The following is a 14,588-nucleotide window of genomic DNA, read 5'->3' as shown; positions in this document are numbered from 1 at the left end:
CAACGAGACGTGGAAAACACACAATTCCAAACTCTGGTACGTATAGCAAACTAATTGGCGACTATAAACACAAATTATGTAAAGTAGCTGGTCCTTCAAACACAACAAAGGAGATAGACAGAATCCAAGCCTGTTTTTAATAATTTAATTTTCAAATGTGAATATTATCGAGAATGAATGTAACAGAAAAACACTTCTTGACTAGAAACAATATAGACCCATTAAAGCTTAAGAAGACATTTTAATGTTAGCTAACAATGCATTTCAACATCCTGGATGAATGTGGATCAAAAGAAACATTAAAGAAAAAAACACTTTTTATTTAAAAGCCTTTTATTTTCCATCCCTTACCATAACTGTTTTACTATACAAATATCACCTTGTGTATACACACAAAAATCTACAGAAAAGGACCTGTTTCACATAAAATACAGAATAACATTTTTCATAATTAAAAAACTAATTTGTTTTGCGTATTGGCAATAATGGATAATATTATCTCCTTATTTATTGCAAGGAGCAACACTTGTAAACTACATGCATCACCTGCACAAATATAAATTCCATAAAGAAATTAAATGTACGCCAGTCTCTGACCTTGTTCCACACAGGTGAAGTTGAAAAGGTCTTGTTTTAAAAAAAAAATTCTGCTCAAAACAAGGGATATTCTGTAGCTTGAAAAACGGAACGCCTTTTCAAACAGAATTGTGTGTAATTTACCTGCACATATATTTGATGGTATGCCAATTGTGTGCACTTGTTATATACGCCTAAATTATTATTCTCAAGACTACACCATAATTTTGAAACTTTAAATAAAAGGATATCTGGTCTTCAGGTATTTTTTATGCCTAGTGTTAGATTGACCCTTCCCTGAAGGATTCAGTGCAAATTTTAAGACTTAATTGCAGTTTTCACATCACTATTTTATCTCGCCACAGAAAGCTGTTAACAAAATATCAAAATTTGTATTTTGCCAATGGGCAGATTACCACACTAGCTAAAAGAACCAACAAAAAACAGTGGTAGATCGCTTAAAGCTTGCTTTAATACTAAGGAATCATAAGGTGTAGAAATTTGTACGATAAAATATTTGAATGATTACATGAAAAAAACAACAACCAGGTTCTGGCTAAATTCATCCTTGGACTAAATCTAGTAATAAATTAATGTGACCCCCATTAAATCTGAAAGATCAAAAACTGTTCACAGAGGAAGGAGAAAAAAAGACTGTGCCAATATTCATTGATGCTTAATTTACCATTGTGAATGCCTCAGTGAAGCACCCAAACATACTGTAATTTACTGGCACTTCTGTGACCATAAACTCCATATTATAGAAAGAACAGCTGAAGGTGGTCGTGAAGGTAATCCAATGTGAAGGTAATCCAATTATAATACAATACAACAATGTAATAGCTACTGTAAGCCTCAGTGGGAAGACTTCCACTGTGGTAATTTGTTTAGGTTGGTAGGACAGTAAACTGACATTTTGATGCTGGTATAAATGTCCTTCCTTCAAACCAGGAGCCATAATTTGTTTTGAGAGGGCTTCCAGAAAGTTAAACGCCGATGGAAAAATTAGGTTTTGCATGGTTCTTAAGAAATCAGCACTGAATGCTCTGAAGGTGAAGGGTGTATGATTTGTCTTTTACAGTTGGGCCTGCACTTATTGAACCCTCCTTGCACTGTACATCAGTGTGAGCTAAAGACAGCTAAAGAAGAAGCCCCACAGGAAGTTAAGGCTAAGAATGCAAGCCTACACATTACAAAAGCTCTTCTGTATTGTGTACCACTCACATAATGCTATTTCTCCTTCCTTTGCAACCTTTATCCCACTTCAATAGTAAGACCAGAACTATTCCCATACAGTATATTTATTTAGTTGTCTAACTTCAACACAGGTAGTGAGAGGACGCTTGCTTAGCTGAGATATTTCCACGACTGAATTTAGATAAGGACAGTCAACCAATCCATTTGCTTCATCAGGTTCATAAAATTTCTATTTCAGAACATATGAATGTTTCAGTCATTTATTTATCTTTATCAAAGAACCTAACAAAGAACAGCTGTTTGGGGCCAATGCTGAGAGGTTTAAACACTGTTGTAGAATAGGTGGTCTGAGAACAGTAGTTTCTCCTCCTTGTAGTAAGGTTACCATCCTGTGATGACTGTGTTAGTGCTATTCAGCCAGTGGGCAGAGGCATCGTTCTTCACACAGCAGCACACCTATACAGACCGCTGAAACACTCACCATACTCTTTTACACTTGTCTGTACAAACACTTGTGCCTAATGAACAAAATTATTTGGGCTTTTCTTTTATATGTTTAAATCAATGCTCTGTTGATTAAAATACCTGTAGAAAATAAAAAAGCTAAGTAACCCCAATAATAATCATTAATAATAACAGTGTGCAATTACAATTATAAAGGAAAATAAAATGGTCTTTAATACTGTAAAAGGGGAAGCTTAACAGCCTTGCTGTTTCATTCAAATGAAACAGGTCATACTATTGGTTAGTATGTACCCCCAACAAGTGTTTTTATTTAAAAGATACATTATTAATAGCAGCTTTTCATGTTAGGTGGTATATATACTTTCGAGGTACAGACAGAGGGAGATGCAGGGGCTAAAGGAGGAAACACATTCACATTGTCAGGCATACTGGTGTCAACAGTCCTGAAAACCTTCATAGCCTTGCATCCAGAAAAAACATATTCAAGTCAGTCTTTTAACAGTTGAATTTTACACATAACAGGAAAACACTGGGAGCCCAAAGCCCAAGTGGATGTTTGGCATTTAAAATTGAAAGGAGAATAAGGGCACAAAACAAAATACTCTCAACTTAAAAAAAAAAAGTCTGGAAAAATATAAAACTCCAGGCATTTCGGCGGTAGTATGTTTTTCTTTGCTGTTGTTACGTTCGGAAGACCAATTTCTTATCATTATAACTTAAGCATTACATTCAGTTTGTGAATAAAACTTCTTCTGTCCTTCAATCGCATAAATTCAGAATCAAAAGCCAAGACACTGCTTTCGTCATTGCAGATGCCCTTTGTGTGGTTCAAGCCAAATAAATTATGTACCTCTTCACAATGTTTTAAACAAAAACACATTAATGAGACCACCAATAGACTGTACAGTCAAGACAAGAAAGGCACTAGAAAACACTTAATATCACTCTTGGTTTTTCTCCACTTGCTTTCTTTTCAAAATGTAAAAATCTAAAAGTCAATTTATATCTTTAAACATCATTAATTTGAAAAATAAACCTGTGAAATAGAAAAAATCTTTTGCACCTTTGCCATATTTAGTGAGGATACATAAAAAACAATGATCATTTAAAAAAGGAAAAAAAAATCTTTCTGGATCTAAAACCCCTCCAAGTTCATTACTACATTTTCCCCCTGCAATTTAATTAATGTTATTTTAGAGGCAAAATGATTTTGTACATAGTAGACCTTACTAGAGAATGGCTTATAGCCCAGACCTTGGGGTAAACAAATATTTTTTAAGGAAATAAAAATAAATCCAGACATACAAGAGTAAATCATAAAATAACCTGGTTGAAATGTTCATCAGATTTACAATGAAACAATTTCTCTCTAATGGCAAAATACAAAATCATTAAAAGACCCTTTATTCAAACCACTGAGATGCTTAAATCCCTTTTAAATTCAATGGGGTTTCAAGCAATTAAGCGTCTTGAATACAAGATCCTTAGTGTTTACAGTGCACGTTTTGATCTGTTTGAAAATGAATGATGACTTTGGAAAATAAAAATCACAGTGCTGACCAGTGTTACTGGAACAAGTCAAAAGTGAACACTAAACAAGAAAGGAACAGCAAGGAGTTCACTATGGCATCTTCTCGTGATAAGATTGTAGCACTTTAGGCAGTCCATCAGAAACCCTTCTCACCTGTGACTTCACAGTCACCTGGACAGTCTTCGAGTCACGACACTGTTGCTATGTCTCTATCCTAGAGTATTTCACTGCTCCGTTGTACTTTAGTGTTCGCCAGGAGAACGGCCACTGATAGTTCCGAGGTACAATCCCATGCACATTCTGTTCAAAGTACTGGAAAAGTCTGTACCACCAAACCCGAGAAAAAAAGTTACTCTGCGAGGTTTCTTTTAGCACCTGGGGAGAAAAAAAGCACAATACAAAACTTAAATCTCTTAAATACAGAAAACATGCAATTCATCAGTAAAGAGGTCAAAGAACAATGTCGCAAGCTTTCATACTTTGAACATAATGCTATAATGACAACCTGTATGTGCCCAAAAACTATGGGCTGATGCACCAGATTTAAACAGTAGGTTGCATTTTAATTCACTGAAAGTCATCCTGTGTGGATGTTTGGTCTGAGACAATCTGAGACATGCACAAGGACAAGAGGACTTACTTGCTGGTTGGCCATGGTGTGGTACCACCAAAACAGACGTGTAGTGATGAAGTATGCTACCACCACATCCACAGTGTAGTGATCATGGGCAAGCAGAATGCAGAAGATTCCAACAGCACTGAGAGTCCAACATATCCAGTGGTACCACCAGAACCTTTTTGGAGAATCTGGAAGGAAAGCAACTGTGTAAGCCAATGTCACAAACATCCAATTATGCGTATTGTGTGTAAAATTAAAATCATTTGAAGTTATAGGTCAGCTTTTGTACTCTTAATCTTAAAATGACTGTAGGAATACAGGCAACAGCCACGGGGTCAATGTCTTCTGGTGTTTAATTCACTGGTAACAGAAATATCAATTCACATGCAACAATTTAAAATTTGTAAAAAAAAATTCCCCAAAGAAATCCATCAGACTGTAGTAATCTTAACCAAACAAAGCTGTAAAATTATTTAAAAGGTCTAGAACTAGCAGAAGTCCCTGTAAAGAGGAGATTTTGATAAGGGAGTAATGGGCCCCAGTGGATAACACAAGGATGAGCTCCTTGACTCCTTGATAGCTTGAGGATCGCCTGGTTTTCATTCCATCTTTGAACATTACAGCTTAACTGAACTGTTGATTCAATTATGAAGTAAAGTCCTTTTGAAAAGGTAATCTGTTGTGTTGTGAAAAGAAACCTGTGGGAATTTAGCTGAGGAAAGAAATTGTCCAATTTCTAGTTAATCTATAGACCCACCAGATGTCACTGTTGTCCGGCTAGGTCAGTGAGAATGACAATTTCTGGACTTGGACAACTTTGCCATTTCTTAAATAATTGAAATAATGAAGTGGCTAACACCTTTACAGAGCAATTCAACAACAATGCAAATATTTATATAGAAAACATTCTCGACACATAAACTGAGAATTTATGTACACCTAACATTTCTAGGTCTTGATAAACATACAAAGGCACAGTAAAATAGCCCAGTCAAGTTATTAGTTTAAATCTTACTAAAGCATCTATATATACAACAATTAAGTGATGAGCATCACACAAAATAAACGTTCTGTCTAAAATAAAATGATTTCTTTTTCAGAATTAGATTTTTTTTAATCTTTCAAGACTGTTTAGACCAATAGTCTGCATCACTGAACCCAAAAGTGTCTTCTAGTTTTTTTATTTAAATTAAAAAATTGGATCAAACAGTTTTTTCATTAGGAGGCATGAATATGCTTTCCAGACCTCTGCCCATAGCTCATTTAAGGCCACCTGTAAGATTTGTCAGACTGCAATATACTGTACGCATACAGAACTATAACTGTCCAACAACGGGGATGGACAACCCTAGTTAGACAATGGATTAGAAAAACCTAAAGCAAATCTATAAATTATAGGTTTAAGCAAATTAGCTCTTTAAAGAATCATACGGCATATGGCACTGTATCCTCACTGGAAAGAATTAAACCCCGTTGACTGAAACCCACGACAGATGAAGGGAGGGCTGCACATCGTCCCACACTTCCAGTTAAAGAGCTGGATGGGGTGATGATATGGATTACAAGTAGAGAATTACTGTATCCTCCCACTTCATTATTGTTTTTTTTTGCAGGGGGGAGATATGCAATGATAGTTCCTTTGATAATTATAGTTTTTCTTTCTATTTATTAATTAGAATAGAATGATGAATTCTCATTTCTTGATCCTGGTTATTGCTTGTGCCACTCCTGCACAAAAACCCTTACCAAGACCCGCTTGTTAACCACAAGGATTCTGAATCCCTGGCTGAAGGCTGGCACTTCACATTAGCAGAGAAGACCAATACCTACACTCTTTAATAAAGAGATAGGTGAGTGTTAGCATGACTGTGTGTCCGCTGTACAGGTAGTCCCCACACATGGTGTGAGACCCTGTGATGGACAGGCCTCCTCCAGCTATCATCTTCATCACTCTCCGCATCTGTGCTTCCCAGTCTCCAAACAGCTTGAGGAGGGAGGCAAGAAAACACAATGTCAATCACATGATAAGGGGGACAAGTCTAAATTTGATCAATGGACATTAGGACACCCAAACAGAGCATGGAAATATAAAAATATCTCAGCTAACTAAGTAACATGTTAAAAACATCGGTGCTCTTTTAAACTGCCAGCAGGCAGCAAACAGAAGTTTACTTTCATAAGTGATTGTGCCATCCTCTTGCTCTGCATTAACAGGAAACCAAACCCCGTGGCCCGACAGCAGGAAAGTGACTCTTCTGCTCATTCTTCAATCACGTGCAGTTTCCAACGGCCTCCGCGACTCTGAGCACTTCCTTCCACATCACATTAGTGATACCTAAAGCTGAGCCCCACCCGCCTGACTCAAAGCAGCTGGAGTTTGCGGAAGGCGCTGCTGGGGAAACACACTTTTAGTTTTTGATGTATAGCACTGCTTAATTCAAAACAGATGCCCACCACTCGAGCCTCCCGTCTTTGAAATGTGCTACATATATTAAGCAATGAGTGTAATGCAGTAGAATGAAAACCTAAAAAAACTATGCTTATTTTTTTCAGAGTATAAATGTCTTTACATTTTTTCAATATTTTATATATTCTTTTTCAAGGTTTCAGTTGTATTATAAGAAAGCACAGCCATGCCAAAACAGAAAATGTTGGATAGTATCAAGACCTACAGGATGCCATTCTTAAGAGAAGAAAGCAAGTCAAAACTGATCTTTTGTATTTATAGTACAGCGGCGCAATGATATTGTAATTAGAATAATCTGTCATACAGGTATTTGTTTCAATTCGCCAACTTTACGTAACCACCTCAAGGTCTACAACTCTATAATAAATTCTCACCAAAATGAAAGTGATTGATTCAATTAATCCAATACCACTCCATTTGACTTACAAATTTATCCCAGGACCTCTACAAAATGTAAATATTTTTAGGCCCAATTTGGCAGAGTTGGAACAATCATAGGTATTAAGTCTTTCCTCATGGTTTCCTTACTCTGAATAGTGGTTAAACCCTCAATCCACCAGTAAGAAACTTAGAACTGTTTGCAAATCAGGCAAGATAAAAATATTATCTTTTTGTAGGTACCATGGAATACACATTATTGTTAACTATGCAAATCCATAAAAGCCTTTGGTGAAAATTTAAGATCACTTTTGTATGGATTCTCCCTTCACGAGACAAATATTCAACAAAAAGTTTATCTACCCAGTTCCCTGGTTGGCCACGTGTCATATGGAATTAAAAGTCAGTCTTTGGCAAGAAGATTCAGTGACAAATGGTGGAGGGATGGACAGAGGTGCCAACTTTGTGGTATTCTGGCTTGTCCCCTAGAGAGCTTTTTCTATTCTCCTCTAATGTGGAAACTGCCTCATGGCACAGACTTCCTCATTTTGATCTACCAGAGTGTTGCTTCTCTGCATTCTTAGGTTACCTTGCGTTAAGGTTAACCTTCAGCATTGTATTTTTATCTAGGCATTCGCTGTCCTGTGGTGCGAGATCCTGTATTCAGCTTGCAGTACAATACTTCCTGATGCCTAACCCAGCAACGTTGGGATCTGATCTCAATGTTTGGAATGCAGTTCCTCTTAAAAACTTCAATGTCAGGAATTCCATTCTGCCAAGTGATACAGCAGATGGATCTTAATCAGCAAAGAAGAAATGCAACTTGTTGCTTTACGTGGCACTGTTCTGCAACTGAGCAACTGTTTTTCTGAGCTGTCAATGATGGTTTGTGTTGTGGATGTACGACCAGTCAGAGAGAGAAAAGGTCCAGGCAAGAATACGATCTCCTGTGGTGGTTTTCAATCATTTTCACTCTAAAAAAGGGGTTCAGAACATAGGGCTAAGGGTTTAATTAGGTAGTTAAGTCAAGATTAGGGGTTCAGTTGAAGCAGTAAAAATAATCTAGTTCCTGTAGGGTTAATGGGAGAAGAGGTTTGCTCTCTTGTTGGATTAATAAGGCATTGTTTACTACCCTTATGGCCATGAGTAAAAGACAGAAGCACAGCACCGCTCTCATGCCATTTAAAATTAGGCTTACAGGGGCATCTGGTGAGGAAAAGTAGGATGAGGATCAAGTCAGGATAGGAATTTTTTTATCCCAGGGTTGGTCCGGCCTCAGTTTCACAATTCCCCACTGTTTACAGTGACGGCTTTATTCGGGGTATACCACATAGGGGGCAGGTACCCTATAACAGGAATTTGTGTGCAGGTCCTCCATACCACTACCAGATTAAAGGAACCTACCCCAAGTGTCTATGTCTCACAACCATAGAGACATGATGTAAAACACCAGCATGGCGTATGCTCATTTTTTGTGAGAAGGCAGACTCCAAGCTCCTTCCAAAGTATATGGGTGAGCATACTCAATTCTGCCCTTGCCTTGGCCAAGCACTGAGCCTTCTCGTCACCCAGCAGGGCTAGCAAAGAGGGTACTCCCTTACTAGAAGAATTTCTGGACTAGGCGAGGTGTGTATCAGACTGTAGGGGTGGTAGGTTTCGTGCTGGTTAAAATCTATGGTGTCTATAACCAGTGTCTTTTTCAAGATAAATTGTAAATGATCACAGTGATTAGAAAGCATCTAGATTTCTTTTCTTGAGATCGTGCACCATGAGGGATCAGGCATCAGCACATAGGAACTTAGAAGCTATACTCTGTGTGAGTCTTGAATCACTCCAAGATGAAGAGACTGCAATCCAGGCTAATGTAAATACTCCTTGAAGACTCTGGGGCCAGACTCTGAAGATGGAAGACAAGCACTGTTTCCTTGTGGAGGGAAATCCAGGCCTGCAGGTATGCTACCTTTACATATTGGAAATCCCAAATCTCACTGTTAAGACTGATCCTACATGTATTCTTAGATCCTTTGGGATGAGAAGAACTACATATACAATGCTATTATGTATTAATATAATACCCTTTTTTAAAAAAGAAAAGGCACACAATGGTGAAAATGAAGACTCACCTTTGGAGAGCACTTGAAGTGCATACCAGGCACAGGGAGTGTTGTGATATACATTGTAATACACCTGTACAGGTAAAGGGTGCCAACAATAAAGAAGAATCGTCGGCCAATAATGGATCTGAAAGTGAAAACATGCTTGTGTTTCAGACAAGTTTTAAAGATTTCAGATGTATATTAATATCTGATAATATATTCAAATGTCATAGTAGTTTATCAAACTGGGTTGTCTGGTGATCACTGGTGTTTCCAGTATACTTTAAAAGTCTATGTTCAGAAAATTAAAGTTGTATGTAAATAAGTACATCAGCTTCTATATTTCTGTGGTGTTAAATTTGAATTTGTGGCTTTGTACAAAGCCATGCATAAATAAATCTATGAGACCACTAAAGCAAAAAAAATATGCAGTGCAAATTAAGCACTGCAGGCACTGGGCTGAACAAAGTATAGACACCACTTTCATTATCCTTAGTAAAGGTAATGGGATTCAAGCAGAACATCACTGTTGTGTTACAAAGACCATGACTTACAGATAATTACAAAGTTGAAAATAAATTTTAAAAAATTCTTTTCTCCGTTTCAAACTACACTGAAACAACATTAGAAGATACCTTGACGTGACACTCTCTCAATACTGAGCAACAACGGATTGTGAATTCGAAATTTTACTTCTTATGTGAAACCAGGACAAACACACGTGTCCAAAAAACAGTTGCTGTAATGTTGTTGTTACTTACTTGTACTTTAATAAAATCCACTGAAAGAGCCACAGGCCCACCAGAACCATGCCATTGATCTCACAGATGGAGAACGCCCACTCCACCCTGTCAAAAAGGTCAAAAAACTTGTCAGGCAATGGAGGGTTCTCCTCCTTGGGAGGCACTCGCTCATGGACCACGGAGATCATGACGGTGGTGAGGACAAAACAAGATAGTGCATAGAAAAAGGCCACGCCTGTCTTGACCCACTCCAGAGGGTAGGGCGAATGTTCAGGCTCGGGCATTGGGATCTTGACCATCTCCTTGCGGAACCCATTGGGCACCCCGTTTCTCTTGGCTTTGCTGGCAGCATCTCCGTCACCACCCATAATCAGATGCCCATTGGCATGCCCATTCTTGTGCACCTCAATGTGGTGCTCGATTTTCAGAGTCTCAATCCTGTCCAGTAGCTGCCGGCCATTGTCAGAGGTCACCAGAGAAAACGGAGGCTTCCTGAAGTCTTCCTCCGTGAGCTGCAGCAGGGCCTGGCCATTGAGATTTCGAAAGGGCTCGGAGTACTCTTGCATGCCTTCCTCTGTCAGCCAGTTGGACACCTCTGCTGCAGACCAGCTAACCAGTTTCTTCATTTCAGTCTCCAAACAGGGATGAGGAAAGGGAAAAATAAGCTGATGGGTGTGTATGAGCAATTTCCTTGATCTACGGAACACAGTGTCCACCCCAGGCCATTCTCACTCTGTATCAAGGGCATTGGGTTCACGAAGCTGGAGGATCCAGTCTGTCACATCCAACTGGGAAAAGGGACCACAACTTTGAAGTGGTAAGGAAAAATCCACATAAGCCAGGTGATGCGGTTCCTTCACAGCAGCTTATTCCATTATACCGCAGTAATACTTCCTACCTGTAAAACTGAAATGAAAAAAAGGTGTAAGATTGCTTTTTCCAAAATATAACATTCCCTTTGTGTACACATCTCCAGTTACTGAAACAGTATATTTCCTCGTAAAACTAGAGAAATTCTAATTGAATGAATTAAAACTGTGTTGGTCACATTATTTGCACAATGGTAAGACTATACTCAGGGTTCATTGTCTAGAAAATTAAAAAGGAAAACAATAACCAAAAAGAAAAGCAGTCAGTATAAAAATGAGCCCTGAACATTATAGGCATTCCCAAACTACTGTAATATAAACTTTAACCTGCTGGAGACCCATATCAGCATGTGGAACTATACATTGTTCGACCTGCACGCAAGCTCTTCAATGGATGAGAGCCTACTGTGCCAGACTCAGAAATCATTCTTTTTTCCTCAATACCTCTGCTCCATGTCCAGGTCAGAGATAACAGAACTGCAAAAATTGTACCCTATAAAGCCAGATTTCAGTCAATGTGTCCAAACTCTAAAGCTAACAATCTAATAACAGTGACACTTCCTTACCAGCGCCTGCAACCACACATCGTAGGTTCATTGTATAACACATGAATTAGCAACTACATTTCATTATAGAGAGAATATATTCCATCTTTAGTTGCAGCTTGTTTTTATCAGAAAAGGTTCCCCGTGTATTTACTTCTTTTAGTTTTTGTTGCAGTAAAAATACTGTGTTGCTAGAACAAAAAGATACATTTGTGCTTATTTTTAGTCAAAGACAGACAGAACATCCTGTTTAACACTACAAACAATGTGTCTTGGAAGCTAAACAGTGCCAGGAAAGGGCCAAGAGGCAGGAACCTTCTCTTTCAAAGGATAACGCGTTTATATCAAAGAACAAGCCTATAATGTCCCAAACATTCAATATCTAAAACAGGAAGAGGAGAGGAAAAGGAACCTGTAGGCCTGACCATGAAAAAAGGGTATGTAAGCATGTGATTCTATTTACAGATGAAACAAAATAGGACTAAAAAACATTAAAAGTATTTCATAAGACATGTAAGGTTTATTGATATGCCATACTACCAGAAGTAAAACTAAAATATTCTATATTCTTCATGAAAAATATATTTTTGCATTATGACTGAATTGCATGTACAGTATGCTTAATTTTCCATGCAGAAGCTTTACTTCAGTTTATGAGACGAACCTGAATTTAAGGATTTTGACCCAAGCCTGCACAGGCAGCATGGTGGCATGGTGTTGAGCGCTGCCAGCTCAAAGATCATGGCTTCTGGAATGAATCACATTGTATGGAGTTTGTGTTGCTCTGGTTCCAGTTAACGAGGAGGGTACGCTCTCTAAATTGAGTGCCTGAGTGCACCCTGCTGTGGGCTCCATCCAGAGAATATCCCCACACTCGTCCCCTGTCTTCAGGATAGGGCTCAGTTTGCCATAACCCTTACCAGGAATGAGAGGCTTTTTGATAAAGATGACTTTACTTAATTTAAAGTTCATCTTCAGAAGTCCTTTACAAAAAAAGTACATACCAAACAATCAAAAGAGCTTCTTTAAAACTGTCTCTACTGAAGAACTTGGGAACGAAGTTCCAGGAAAAGGAGCAAATGACACCATGTATTTACTATAAAACAGGAAACTAATTAAGGGATAAAATAACACCTTGTGTTTAGAAACGTTTACATTCCAATATCTTATCCTATAATGGGATTTCTCAGTTAAAAAAAGACAAGTCAGATGTTGGTAGGCAATTCGTGAAGGTACAGTATCATAAACCAATGAGATCAATCATCTCAAACATCCCCAGTAAAAGAAACAAATTAATTCATTTAGGTCAGAGAGCACTGCAGGAACTTTTAGCAAAAGGAGACTTGTTATCTCTAAAGAAAATAAAAAAGTTTGAATCTCCCATTCTATGCATTGGTAGTTAGAAGCCAACTGATCCCAGGATCTCATTCAACTATTTCTTGAGAGAAGTATTCAAATACCCTGGCTTCTTTCAGGTCCTATTAACAGTCTCTGCTCTAAAAAGCTCCGTTCCTTCAACCTGTCTGTGTAGGACATTCCTTTGAGCCCCAAAATATATCTGGGTGCTCTTGTATCAAGTATAGGAGTGACCAGGCATAGACAATGCTGTATTCATCTCTAGTGCCTCTATACATCATCCATCTGTCAAACGTTTTGACTCAACCTACTGTATAGTGCAAGCTGAGAAAAGTCCTTTACAGCTTCACATAAACATTCTTTCAAAAACAGCATTCCAATTCTACAACTAACTACACAGTTCGAGAAAAAGTAATGATAAACCAATTCGTTTGCATTTAACCTTGCTATTCAGTTAACCGTTCGCAGTTATTCCAAAAATAATTTTGGGAAAAGGTTACTATAAACAAAAGTCACCTTTTACTTCAGGCATCAAACATCTTATCTTTGTGAGGAAAGCACGATATACAGTACATGCTTAACTTTTTTAAACTAAGAAGTAAAACAGTAATGGCGGTCGGAGTATAAACAACTGCATGCCCTACTTAAATTCTACACAGGGTATGTCGGCCAATAGCATAAGAATCCCACCCACTGAAAGAGGGAATATTTACAGTTCTGGAATGAAATAAGATAAACAGCATTCCACTGTGGGGGGAAAACATCTCACATACTACTCACAGGTCCCTGCACGTCATTCAATCCCTAATTTTACCAATCTCGCGTCAACCACGCTGAATTTATCAGTAATACACATTCAAGACTTCAAACAGAACACACCTGATCAGAATTCCAGGGGTACAAGCCCCAAACTGAACACGATTTCAGTCCAAATCATTCCTGAACCTGTTTTAATTTAATAACACCGATATGGCTAAAGGGACGGCATAAATCTGAACCCCGAAACGTACTGTAACACCACTTAGATGCATTTTTTTTGTTTCCTTCTTGAAGTTGTTCATAAAAATGGTCACGTGTTCATAATGACTATTTCAAGAACGACACAGTTTTTACGTTTTCCTGTTTGGTCACGGTTATTATTTAATACCTAAAAATGCATAGTGCCGTCATTGTTTCTGCTGGGTACACGAATTTTATTTTCCGTGAATAACTCCCAGAGAGCCTCCTCTGTACGGAATGCGAACAACGATTCATAAGCAAGGATGGTCTCTGCATGCCACACACCGCGCATTCTTCGCAGTCCAGGAACCACTCGTGATTTACAATAAACTCTTCCATCTGGAAAGCCGAGGACGTGGAGTACATTATGGATCTGCGCGAGTGTACATAAAACCCCCAAAGGCAGAAAACCACCAAATCCAAGTATTAACTCGTCTTGGAATAGACCTTACCAATCTGCTGCAAAACAAGAGAATGGGACGGAAGAGAAACCACAAAAGAAAGAAAACGAAGTTTCTCTAACCAAGAGCACGTGTGTGTGTGTGTATTTCCGGAGGGATATCTTTTAAAAAGGTAAACACTATCCACTCGTGAAACTCTTTTACGCTTGCCTCAACCGTCTCAACTGTGCGATCTTTATGTAGGCCTCATATCTTCTAGCTCATCTAAAAAAAATGACTAGTTTCAAACAGGACATCCAGGGAAAAAGACGGCCGATTTTTAAAATGGAAGCGTGATTCTTTAAAT

General features: G+C 38.2%; 1 protein-coding gene across 7 annotated transcripts in view; it reads right to left on the bottom strand.

The window, feature by feature from the left end:
- Nucleotides 1-315: 315 nt before the first annotated feature.
- The window catches only part of sgms1b (sphingomyelin synthase 1b), a 71,478-nt gene continuing 57,205 nt past the window's right edge, over nucleotides 316-14,588 (bottom strand). For 6 of the 7 annotated variants that reach the window (XM_088915268.1, XM_088915272.1, XM_088915269.1 and 3 more), the window contains 5 exons: nucleotides 10,091-10,978; nucleotides 9,357-9,474; nucleotides 6,219-6,372; nucleotides 4,410-4,576; nucleotides 316-4,144 (listed from right to left, as the gene is read on the bottom strand). In XM_088915268.1, the coding sequence (XP_088771394.1) occupies nucleotides 3,971-4,144; nucleotides 4,410-4,576; nucleotides 6,219-6,372; nucleotides 9,357-9,474; nucleotides 10,091-10,698 (1,221 nt within the window). In that variant the 5' untranslated portion in view covers nucleotides 10,699-10,978 and the 3' untranslated portion in view covers nucleotides 316-3,970. Of the gene's footprint in view, nucleotides 4,145-4,409; nucleotides 4,577-6,218; nucleotides 6,373-9,356; nucleotides 9,475-10,090; nucleotides 10,979-14,293; nucleotides 14,312-14,588 lie in introns of those variants that run through there. The other variant, XM_088915273.1, reaches the window with a different exon arrangement.

Source organism: Atractosteus spatula, chromosome 5 (assembly GCF_055471065.1).
Source record: "Atractosteus spatula isolate fAtrSpa1 chromosome 5, fAtrSpa1.hap1, whole genome shotgun sequence".
Lineage (NCBI taxonomy): Eukaryota > Metazoa > Chordata > Actinopteri > Semionotiformes > Lepisosteidae > Atractosteus > Atractosteus spatula.
Note: the sequence above shows the minus strand (reverse complement) of the source record. Positions and strands in the feature narration are given on the sequence as shown.